The following is a 13,152-nucleotide window of genomic DNA, read 5'->3' as shown; positions in this document are numbered from 1 at the left end:
TGATCGTTAAGTTTTGGAAGGATGTGTTGGATTGCATTGGTAGACTGTGTGAGGAGAGTGATGACTGGGATCCTGCGAGACTGTTGTTGCATGGGTCATCAATTTCTATTAGTAGGTATAAGAAAATGATTATACCGCAGTTGTTAATAGCTGCCAAGAGTTTAATTCCAGTCAAATGGAGATGCCAGAGTCCTCTTACCCTTAGTGAATGGATAAATAGAATTAATTCAGTTAAGAGTATTCAGTTAAGTTAATTCAGTTAATTCAGTTAAGAGTATAGAAAATCAGATTGCTCTGCAAAAAGATAAGATGGAGGCGTATAATGTTAAGTGGGAAAAATGGTGTGATTTTCAGGAATCAGTGGAATATAGGGGTTTGGTGGAGATTGGGTACGATGTTTCTTGATGTTAAGGGTATGAGAATATAATTGATGTTTATGTTGGGGGGATCTCTTATATGTTTTGTTATAACTAAGATGGGGTAATGTTTTTTTTTTTTGAGAATTGTGATCAGATGGAGGAGAGGGTAGGGGGTTTTGGGGTTGGATTATTTGGTTTTGTATTTCTTAGTGAAAATTGTAAAAATGAAGATGACAAATAGGAAAATATATGGAGATTATTTGTTTGTTAACAAAATATCTCTTTCTTTCTTCAATAAATGATACATATATAAAAAAAGCCAATAGCTGTTACTTTCTGTAAGTGTGTGTGTGAGTGTGAGTGTGTGTGTGTGTGTGTGTATTCTACCACCTCATTTGAACTAAATCATCTCATAGTAATTGTGTAATGTCTTGTCCATTACTTTATTTATTTTCTTTGGATCTTTGTTCTTAGTCCATCATGTAAATGGCCAGGACTGGAGGTAATAGGGCCAAAGTGGTCAGAAGCCATTTCAGCTATCTATTTAAATGCTGAATTCTATCTACCCAGTCCATTATTGTAATATGAAATATATATTATATGCATTGCTCTTGAAAATACCAAAAGGAGAAGAATCATTAGTTCTAGAGATATTTACCATGAAAGCAACTTTATGCTGGTTCTGCGGTTGTCTCCAGATAATGAATACAATTATGCAGATAAGTATGATGAACAGAATGAGAAGGGCAATGCTCCATATCTCTGAATTGCTTATTGCTTCTATGGCATATGTGGCCACGACGCTCAGTGCACAAACAATACATGCTGTAGAATAGAAATTAGAATTTTAGAAAACAGAACTTTAGTGCCATTTGCTTTAAATTTCACAGAATAAATGAATGCATCATCCTAAAGAATATGATTGTACGTACAATACTTATATTGGATCTGTGGGCTGAAAAGTAAAGATTACTGGTAGTGAGAAATATCATATTTACTCTCCCTTAATTAGGGTTCCAGATGATTTGATTATTTTGTTATCCCAAACTATCTACTATTCTGGGGCAATCGTGTCATAGGAGATGCCAGAGAACACACACAGACACACGTGCGCACACGCACACACACACGTAGATGAGGCACTTATACCTGCTTACTCTGCCCCGTTGATACCAACTATTGATCTGAAGAAGCAGGAGTGAACCCCTAATACGCTTTGTCTTTTTACATTGCTAATAAACCTGTATCTCTACATTGTGGGAGTGTCTTCTTGAAGCGGTAAGCCAACACCAACCACCCCTTTTAACCTTTTTTTTTGGGGGGGGGGGGGCTCCACTTGAAAGGTTAATCAAGAGAAGAATTATACATATGTAATATATAACCTCTGTTAAGTTTCAAGAATAGGAAGGCCCTACTCATCAGTCAAATGAGTAGGAGGGCCCTTTACAGCAAAGATGGACAATGACCCAACCAAGGTACAGAATTTATACTTCAATGTATAATTTGAGGTGCATGGAAGTGATACTGCTAAAGGAAATTGGGATGCAAAGAGGTATTAACTGACTAGATATTATACATGTTACGGCTAAAACCTGAAATCTGATCACTTCGTGTTCTGACCGGCCAATAAGCAAAATGGCTGGCTACTAAAAATAATTATTAAGTGGACATTGGTGGACTTATTTTCCAGAAAATGTTTCCTTAGCTAAACTGAATTGATTGGTCAGAGTTTCAAATGTGCTTAAAGTAAATCAGAGATCACAGAATTTTTTTTTAAAAAATTCTACATATCTGGGGCTTCCTCTAACCCCTTTAAGGCTAATCGTTCCCTCGCCATCCTCTTCCACTGCCTGGATCCTCCGCTAGAAGCCCTGTTAAGTCTGCAAATCAGAGCGTACTGCACATGTGTGGCCTGGCCACGCGTGCATGCCCTCTCGCACTCCTGTTGTCACGGTGTTCAGTACTATTGCTCAGCCGCAGAACGCTCCTGGCCGTGAGAGCTCAACAGGGGAGCCCGCGCAGCTGGACCGCACCTGCCTTGACTGGCAGACTCACCGGGCTGCCTAGCGGAGGATCCAGGCAGCAGGGGAGACCATCAAGGGAATGATTAGCCTTAACCTCTTGCCGACCGCGTCATGCCGATTGGCGTGGCCGCGGCGGCAGCCCCAGGACCGCCTAACACCGATTGGCGTAAAGTCCTGGGGCTCTGTTTTGCAGGAGATCGCGCGCAGGCTGCGCGCGCATCTCCTGCTTGGGGGGCGGAGCTCCGCCCCGCCTTCAGTCTCCGAGCGGCTATTGCCACTCGGGAGACTGTTAGACGGCGTGATCGCCGTCTATTTATATGGTGCAGCGCTGTGATCAGCAGCAGCGCTGCACTAGGGACAGCCGTGTGACACGGCTGTCCCCCTGGGGGACAAGAGAGCGATCGGCTCTCATAGGGTGAAGCCTATGAGAGCTGATCGCCATGATTGGCTGGCTGGGGGGAGGGAGGGAGGGAAGGGGTTTAAAGGAACAGGGTTTTTTTTAAACCACGAACAAAAATATTTATAAAAAAATAAATAAACATGGGGGGAGCGATCAGACCTCACCAACAGAGAGCTCTGTTGGTGGGGAGAAAAGGGGGGGGGGGGGGAATCACTTGTGTGCTATGTTGTGCGGCCCTGCAGCTTGGCCTTAAAGCTGCAGTGGCCTTTTTTACTAAAAATGTCCTGGTCACTAGGGGGGTTTAGCCCTGCAGTCCTCAAGAGGTTAAGGGGGCTTGAGGAAGCCCTATGTATGTATCATTTTTGTATTTTCATGATCTCAGGTACAATTTAAACGCCATTTTCCCAATATAGGTTTAACAAGACTGTATTGTGAGGTGAAGCAACCAGTCTTTTGCTCTTTCTCTGTTTATATACATATCTATCCTTGCTGTCAGAAGGAAAGTAGAGGAGCACAATACACTATTCCTGTATAATTATCAGGGAATATTATTGTGAATGGGATAATTAGATGACTAGGGAATGTCTAGGGAACATCTAAAGAGGGAGCAGAACTGTAATATCAGATACTGCTTCCTCCATAATGCTTCCTGTAAGTCATTTGTAAGAAATAAATTCCAAACTTGCGCACCAGCACCCTCGCCCGCGGCCTTTTGCCTTTTGGGTTTCGAGCACGGCATTCATTTTGGCTGCCGCCTGTGCTCACACAACTTTACTAAACCTGTTTGGTTGGTGGCGTAGATAGTGTTTCCTGTTGGGTATTATAACTACGCATGCTCACTAGCATTATCAGAGGGGTTGCTTGGAACAACATTGCACCGGCAGCAGAGCCCCAACAGTGGCTGCCTGGAGACCGTAGACTGCTGTAGTGGCTTGGAGAGGTGAGTCTCCACTGCACTTCTGTTGACACTCTGCACCTCAGAAGGCCTAAAGCTGGTCTCCATGACGCCCACTGCAGACTTCCGCAATGGCCACAGACTTCGGGTACCCTGTGGCTACGGATGCTGCTATGGTGATTCCTATTCCCCTGATTAGAGTGGTTTGTATACTCTCAAGAGAAAGAGTGTCTCGCATCTCTTAAAAAGAGCATCTCAAAGGAAACAAATCATTTTATCTTACCTAGAAGCCCCACCAGGAAGCTGACCACAGAGGCTGACTGTTCCGTTGGCACACTGTTGGCGGGATAGACAAGAGACCGAAAATGAAATTCTTTCTTTGGTATGATTATGTCCTGTGACTCATTCATCATCGACTCTCTTTCTGATGCAGACAACATTTCTTTCTCTGTAACATCTTTAGGCATCTCATAACCCAATCCAGGCTGGTACCTGTACAAAGATGCACATATTACAGATAACCAAATATTAGTTTAATTAAAAAATTGTGAATAATAAGATTTCTTATTACAAAAGTGAGTACACCTCTCACATTTTTGTAAGTATTTTAAAACATCTTTTAATTCAGTTTTACAAATATATAAACTCAAAAAGAAAGAAGGTAGAGAATGTAGGATTTTTAGAAGATCAGGAGGGAAACTTGATTGTGGAGGACTGAGCTAAAGCAGAAATGTTAACCTGCCTGGCGGTATGGACAAGCTCAGCTCATCCATTACCGCCGGAGGCTGCCGCTCAGGCCCTTCTGGGCCGATTCTCATCAAATAAAAAGGAGCACACGCAGCCGGCACTTTGCCAGCTGCGTGTGCTACCTGATTGACGCCGCAGCACGGCGATGTGCCGCGAGCAGCGGTGAAAGAGGGTCCCCCCAGCCGCCTGAGCCCAGCGCAGCCGGACCAAACAGTTCCGGCCAGCGCTAAGGGCTGGATCGGAGGCGGCTGACGTCCATGACGTCACTCCGCTCGTCGCCATGGCGACGAGGAAAGCAAAACAAGAAGGGACGCCCATTGCGGCCCTTCTTGTTACTTCTGATTGCCGGAGGCGATCAGAAGTACGCATTAGGAGTGCCCTCTAGTGGGCTTTCATGCAACCAACTTTCAGTTGGCTGCATGCAATAGTTTTTTTTTAATTTAAAAAAAAACCATCCGGTCGCCAGCCTGGCGATCTCAATAGAACGCCAGGCTGGTTTTAAATGCTTGCTTTGCTTTTGTCTTTACCAAGGTGATGCCTTTAGCTCATAATATGGCCCTGGGTTGTTCCCCCTCTGCCTAATTCAGCAAGAATTGCCTAAAGCAGGCCATACACTGACCGTTTTGATCGAATCGGCTAGAAATCAATGCAGCAGAAAGCATGATCGATCAGTCGATCGATCGATTTCTGGCTGATTTCGATCGATTTGATTGATCGGTCTGGACGGAAAATCTGGGTTGATCTGCTGCTGGCAGCCGATCGATAGCCCTTAGGGTTGCATTGGATCGAATGCTGCAACACTGCATTTTGATCGAATTTAAATCGATTTCATTCTGAAATCTATTGAAATTCGATTCCTACTGTGGGCACACATCAGATACATTCCTGTCAAATTCGACCTGATATGCATCTGACAGAAATCTATCTGATGGTGAAATCTGCTGCAAATCTATAAGTGTATGGCCACCTTAACACAGGAAGGTGTGCAGGCCTGTTTAAATAAGATCAACACTGACAAGGCACCTGGCCCAGATGGCAACCACCCCCAGGTATTTAAGGAGTTGAGTTCAGTTATTGATAAGCCACTTCATCTTATTTTCTGTTATTCTCACTCAAGTGGGTCAGTTCCTTATGACTGGTGTACAGCTAATGTATTCCCTTTATTCAAGATTCAGACCCAGGAAACTATAGATCTGTAAGCTTAAAGAGACACTGAAGCGAGACTAAATCTCGCTTCAGGTCTTATATATAGCAGGGGCACGTGTGCCCCTGCTAAAACGCCGCTATCCCGCGGCTTAACGGGGGTCCCTTCACCCCCAACCCACCCCCCGCAAACCTGGGTCGGAAAAAAGGTCGCTGGACCTGATCTTCCTGGAGGCAGGGCTAACGGCTGCAGCCCTGCCTCCAGTCGCGTCTATCAGACGCGCATCGCCGCCTCTCCCCCGCCCCTCTCAGTGAAGGAAGACTGAGAGGGGCGGGGGAGAGGCGGAGGTACGCGTCTGACAGACGCGCATGGGGCAGGGCTGCGGCGGTTAGCCCTGCCCCAACCAGGAAGCGCTCCCCCGCTGCTCGGAGGGGGTTTGGGGGGACAGGGACCCCCGTTAAGCCGCGCTATAGCGGCGTTTTAGCAGGGGCACGCATGCCCCTGCTAGCTATGAGGTCTGAAGCGAGATCTATTCTCGCTTCAGACTCTCTTTAAAGGACATGCAAGGTGAAAAAAAAATTATGAGATAAATAATTGTATCTATCCTCCTTCTCCTAAAAATGACTTTTTTAGCTATCCCAAAGTTTTATTTTATATTTAAACGTAATTTTTAAGTTTTCACTGTTTCATGGCCTCTTCTCAATGACACATTCATTGAAGTATGCCAGACCTAAAATCTATGAGCTATTGCCTCTTTTTATCTCTTTTCTGCTCTCAGAAGCCATTTTCTGCCAGGAATGTGTTACATACATGTTTTATGGCTGTAATTCCTAATCAGTGAGTGTTACACTATAGTACGACCCGGTCCCGACCCGGACAGAAACTGTCACTTGCATACCTCATTTTTTACCCCTTCAGGCAGAGAAAATAAAAAAGGAACATAGTCTAGTTATTTGTGTGCTAGGCACTGTACATACACATGTCTATCTCATGTCACATGTCACCTCATGTGTCCTTCTACAGAGGAACTCCAGTGAAAATAATGTAATAAAAATACACTCTGTCACATACAGATTTTTTTCAAGCATAAATACATGTCATTAAGATGCCTTAAGTGAAACCGGAAGCTTGCTTATTCTTATTCTTTTTAGTTAGCCAATAAATGGTATTATCCTGATTTAAAACTTCTTGCTTTTACTGATGGTTAACACGGTACAATACCCTACTGCTACACTGCTATGCCAAACATACATACATTGCATCATGACATACGTGCACTCTGCTGAACATACATACACTGCATCATGATATACACTCTGCTGAACATACATACACTGCATCATGACATACATACACTCTGCTGGACATACATACATTGCATCATGACCTACATATACTCTGCTAAACATACATACATACACTGCATCATGACATACATACACTCTGCTGAACATCCATACACCTCATGATGACATACATATACTCTGCTAAACATACATACATTGAATCATGACATACATACACTGCATCATACATACACTCTGCTGAACATATACATACACTGCATCATGCATACACTCTGCTGAACATACATACATTGCATCATGACCTACAAACACTCTGCTGAACATACATACACTGCATCGTGACATACATACACACTGCTGAACATACATATACTGCACCATGCATACACTCTTTTGAACATACATACATTGCATCATGACCTGCATACACTCTGCTGAACATACATACACTGCCTCATGACATACATACACTCTGCTGGACATACATACATTGCATCATGACATACATACACTCTGCTGAACATACATACATTGCATCATGACATACATATACTCTGCTAAACATACATACACTGCATCATGACATACATACACTCTGCTGAACATACATACACTGCATCATGACATCCATACACTGCATCATGACATCCATACACTCTGCTGAACATACACACATTGCATCATGACATACATACACTCTGCTGAACATACATACATTGCATCATGGCATACATGTACTCTGCTGAACATACATACACTGCATCATGACATACATACACTCTGCTGAACATACATACACTGCATCATGACATATATACACACTGCTGAACATACATGCACTGCATCATGACATACGTACACTCTGCTGAACATACATACATTGCATCATGACATATATACACACTGCTGAACACACATGCACTGCATCATGACATACATACACTCTGCTGAACATACATACACTGCATCATGACATATATACACACTGCTGAACATACATGCACTGCATCATGACATACGTACACTCTGCTGAACATACATACATTGCATCATGACATACATACACACTGCTGAACACACATGCACTGCATCATGACATACATACACTCTGCTGAACATACATACATTGCATCATGACATACATATACTCTGCTAAACATACATACATTGAATCATGACATACATACACTGCATCATACATACACTCTGCTGAACATATACATACACTGCATCATGCATACACTCTGCTGAACATACATACATTTCATCATGACATACATACACTCTGCTGAACATACATACACTGCATCATGCATACACTCTTCTGAACACACATGCACTGCATCATGACATACATACACTCTGCTGAACATACATACACTGCATCATGCATACACTCTTCTGAACATACATACATTGCATCGTGACCTGCATACACTCTGCTGAAAATACATACACTGCATCATGACATACATACACTCTGCTGAACATACATACACTGCATCGTGACATACATACACTCTGCTGAACATACATACATTGCATCAGAGCCGGTGTAGATTGGGCAGCCCCGCAGATTGGGCAGCCCCGCATGCGCAGTAGGAGCCTGCCTCCCATTAAATTGTGCAGATAAGTAAAACGTCCTAAATATCTCCGCTTGTACATGTACACTTCTGAAATTTTCAGGGTAGGAAGGGGACCCCCCGGTCTAGCTCTGTGCCGAATTGCAGCCCCCGAGTCCAGCTGGTTGCCGAGATAGGTTTGCTGTAATCAGTCTTGGGAACAAGCGGGGCTCGGGGGCTGCAATTCGGCACAGAGCTATATTGGGTGGTCCCCTCCCTACCCTAAAAATTTCAGGAGTGTACATGGTGCGGAAGCGGAGATATTTCAGGAAAGTAATATCTAACTTCCCACTGAGCATGCGTTCTACTCAGTGAGGAAGGGAGCTTCCGGGCTGCACTATCTGATATTACACCGGGACAAGGTCCTCCAGCACCCAAGGCTGAAACATCAAAGTGCGCCCCTCCATCCCGCCCACTCCAGCCATCACACACTGATTGCTATTAGGCTAAGAGGTGCCCCAAGGCCCCCAACCTCTCCAACACCTAATGCTGGGAATACACGGTTCGTTTTTGAGCCATTAGATGGCTTGAGAGATAATTTCTGACATGTCCGATCTCCCGTTCGATCGTTTCGCCGCTCGATTTCTGATAGAAGTGAATGGAAAAAGATAAGAAAAACGAGCGGAAGATAAGAGAATCGACTGCAGAATCAAGCGGCAAAAACGATTGAGAGGAGAATCGAACTGTGTATTCCCAGTATTTATCTCTAGTTATCTGGCTTGCAGTCACTGACATGTATCCCCTTTTCTGCTTCAAACACAATAGGGGAATGATAGCTGAGTGAGTTGTGCGCCCCCTCCTACACTGCACCCTGAGGCTGGAGCCTCTCTCGCCTTTGCCTCGGCCAGCCCTGCATTGCATCATGACATACATACACTCTGTTGAACATACATACATTGCATCATGACATACATACACTCTTCAAGCATGCTATACTCTGCATCACATGCACCCCATACAGGGGGGGAAGCACTCTGGGGGGTCAGCTTATCCGCGGGTCACAAAAGTTGGGGGTCGGCCTACACTAGGGACATCTTATACACGAGTATATACGGTACGCTAAAACAAAAAAGCCTTGCAATTCTAAAATACAGCTTTGGTGCAATTAAAAAATGACCTTGTCTGTCTCTATATTATATGCACAGCACACCCAGGCTGCTGCTTGCCGGTTAGCAATGCTATACATCAACACGTTTGTTCTTTTCAGAGTGGTAAGCTGCTTATTAAAGCAAAAGAAAAAGTGAAAATGCCTCTAGTGACATCTAAGTGACCTCTCAACACTAATATTCCAACATACTTTACAATGCTAGCTACAGATCAAACAATGCATCCCCTTCTAAGGTTTAGACATGCACAATCTTTTCTATACAGTGCAAATCCACTGGCAAATTATGTATTGACATTTTTTCTAGGCTTTGCAGTAATACTGACTCATCACTGAATGGGTGCCAGAAAACAGAGATGAAGACAGATAGTCATGATTAATGTGAGACACTAACATGCTCTGTGTGCTGGAAACGGCCTGACAACTGCCGAAGCAAACTCTTACATAATAAATGGCTGCTCAAGTCCTAACTTATGGAATATTATGCGGCTTGTCTTACTTTGTATATTTATGAATATATTGTAAACGTAAAAATAAAATGGTTTTTAAATCTATATTATAGTATGTAATGAATACATATGGGTGTGTTTCCAAACATAAACCCAATGCTGGATATGAAATATAAAAGCTACAGGACATCTAAGGCAACACAGATTAAAGTTGTTACAAGGATCAGATTTATCAACCAACATCTGTACAGCGTTTTTCTCCCAAAGGACTGAAAGCACTTGAGCAGCTGAATCCAGCCCGGGTGTGCTCAGTACACTGCCATAGCTGAAGTCTGATATCATCATCATAGTGTATTCTGGGAGAAAAGACAATAACCTTCCTTATGCTGGGAATACACCATGAGATTTTTTGGCAGGTAGATGGTTCGATATCTAATTTACGACATGTCCGCTCTCCTATTGCTTTTCTGATCGATTTCTCATAGAAGTGAATGGAAATCGATCAGAAAAACAATCGGAAAATCGATCGGACAATAAAATCTGCTGAAAAATCTTATCGTGTATTCCCAGCATTAGGCAAGTTTTGGAAGGAGACCTTCTACCCTATCAGTTGTGGTCATGTAGAAGGAAACTGAGTGTCTGGAAGAAAACCGCTAGTATTGAGCACAAATGTCACATAATCGTAATTTCGCATCGTAAATTATGCCAAAAGTGTAATGTGAAATTTTGGGACAACCGTAATTAATTTTGTATGTAAACATAATCATCAACTGTAATTTTGCATTTTCGCATAATTTTTGCCTAATTTTATGCTGACTTTAGGGGTTAATAGCAAAGCCCCCATACATGCTAACATCACCAAAATCATCACAATTGCTACCTATGTTAAGGAGAATAGCAGGAACAGGTCATACAAATAAGTTTTCAAAAAGACCTTGCAGTTTTTGAGAAAATTGATTTTAAATTTGCAAAGAACAAATGTTTTTTAAACTGACATTTTTCTGCACTTACAGACCATTTTTTCTTTGATTTTTAAAATCAATTTTCTCAAAAACTACCAGGTATTTTTGACATTTTTGTGACTTGTTGCTACTATTCCCCTTAACATAAACTTAAAATAACAATTTTGGTATGTGGGGGGCTTTGCTATTAATCCCCAAAGTCGGCACAAAATTACTTGAAAATCACTAATGGATTACACAAAATAATCTGAATTTTCAAATCGTAACTACGTATGACCGTAATAGTGAAAATGTACACAAAATGTCATGTTTGTAATCATAATTAGCAGATAAGGATCATCACTAAAAAACACACCTGGAACATACAAACTCCATAGACCATGGAGCGTGTGTCCTGATTGAGACTTTAAAGGGAACCTTAACTGTAAAAAAAAAAAATGAGTTTCACTTACCTGGGGCATCTACCAGCCCCCTGCAGCCATCCTTTGCCCTCGCAGTCACTCATGGCTCCTCTGGTCCCCTGCTGCCAGTTAGTTTCGTTTTTGCCGACTGGGAGTCGGCCGGCCGCCATGCGTACGTTTTTACGCATCCCTGCTGGTGCAGGAAGCTATCGCAGACATCAACAAGTACATTTTTACACGTCTGGTGTAATGAGTAAAATTTTACTCATTACACCCGTAACGCGTAAAAATGTACTTGTTGATGTCTGCGATAGCTTCCTGCACCAGCAGGGATGCGTAAAAACGTACGCATGGCGGCCGGCCGACTCCCAGTCGGCAAAAACGAAACTGGCAGTGGGGGACCAGAGGAGCCATGAGTGACTGCGAGGGCAAAGGATGGCTGCAGGGGGCTGGTAGATGCACCAGGTAAGTGAAACTCATTTTTTTTTTACAGTTAAGGTTCCCTTTAACCTAGGACCCCATGCTGAAAGGTTGAAATGCTATCCATACATTACCAGGGTAACACCAGGTAGTGTATGCTTTACCTAGGTGATGCAGGTTGCTCTAATTTTGCAGTGCTCGCTACCTTGCTACGCACTCCTTGCACATCTTTACTGTAGATTAAACAATACCAGTTGCCTTGCAGCCCTGCTGATCTATACCACTGCAGTAGTGTCTGAATCACACCAGAAACAAGCATGCAGCTAATCTTGTCAGATCTGACAATAATGTCAGAAACCCCCGATCTGCAGCATGCTTGTTCAGGGTCTATGGCTAAAAGTTTTAAAGGCAGAGGCTCAGCAGGACAGCCAGGCAGCTGGTATAGTCTAAAAGGAAATAAATATGGCAGCGTCCATAGCACCCTCGTTTCAGCTGTCCCTTAAAAACAGAGAGTGCTGAAATGGTGAATATTGCCTTTCCATATAAACTACAAATGATGATTATAACCTTAATTTTAAGAAGGGATTATGAACTTTGCAAAAGGAAGAAAATGTAAAATGTACATTTAACTTAATGATGAATTTTATTATTTTGTGTGTTTACAACACATGGATCATGTAAAGGAGTATTTCACTGCTATTGTTAGTGCGGTGCAGAGACCAGAGACCTGCTAGAGACAGCTGCAAGGGCAACCAAGGATAAGCTTAAATGTGAACTGCACAGAAGGGAATACACACTGGATAGAATGACATAATTAAGATATAACACATGACCAAATAACAGAAGTCAGTGTTCACTCTACAGCTACAGCGCTTCCCGATGGCTCACAGGCCACCCAAAGCAAGTACAGGGAGCGAGAGGAAGTTAAAGGATAATTCCTGACCTGAGATTACAAAATTATGACAAAATTACGTAAAAGGACCTTAAAGGACCTGAATGCGGAAGAAAGGGGATTTAAGTAACTTTAAACATGGCATGGTTGTTTGTGCTGGAAGGGCTAGTCTTGAGTATTTCAGAAACTGCTTATCTACTGTTATTTTCACACACAACCATTTCTAGGGTTTACATAGAACTGTCCAAAAAATATAAAATATCCAGTGAGCGGCACTTGTGTGGACAAAAATGTCCTGTTGATAAAGTAATTCCTGAAGGAATATATCTCCATAGGTTAACTGTCAGCATACAGTAAGATGCAAACTTCTTCGAAATTGCGTTTGACTGTGTCAAGAATTAGGAGATTATCTCTCTCCTAAACAA

General features: G+C 42.8%; 1 protein-coding gene across 5 annotated transcripts in view; it reads right to left on the bottom strand.

Moving 5' to 3' along the window:
* Positions 1-13,152, bottom strand: part of SLC7A2 (solute carrier family 7 member 2) — a 172,833-nt gene that overhangs the window by 20,109 nt on the left and 139,572 nt on the right. For all 5 annotated transcript variants that reach the window (XM_068278633.1, XM_068278636.1, XM_068278635.1 and 2 more), the window contains exons 9-10: positions 3,962-4,170; positions 1,018-1,184 (exon numbers count right to left, since the gene is read on the bottom strand). In XM_068278633.1, the coding sequence (XP_068134734.1) occupies positions 1,018-1,184; positions 3,962-4,170 (376 nt within the window). The remainder of the gene's footprint in view (positions 1-1,017; positions 1,185-3,961; positions 4,171-13,152) is intronic.

This window comes from Hyperolius riggenbachi, chromosome 1 (genome assembly GCF_040937935.1).
Source record: "Hyperolius riggenbachi isolate aHypRig1 chromosome 1, aHypRig1.pri, whole genome shotgun sequence".
In the NCBI taxonomy this organism is placed as follows: domain Eukaryota; kingdom Metazoa; phylum Chordata; class Amphibia; order Anura; family Hyperoliidae; genus Hyperolius; species Hyperolius riggenbachi.
The sequence above is the reverse complement of the archived record's forward strand: the minus strand, read 5'-3'. Positions and strand labels throughout refer to the sequence as shown.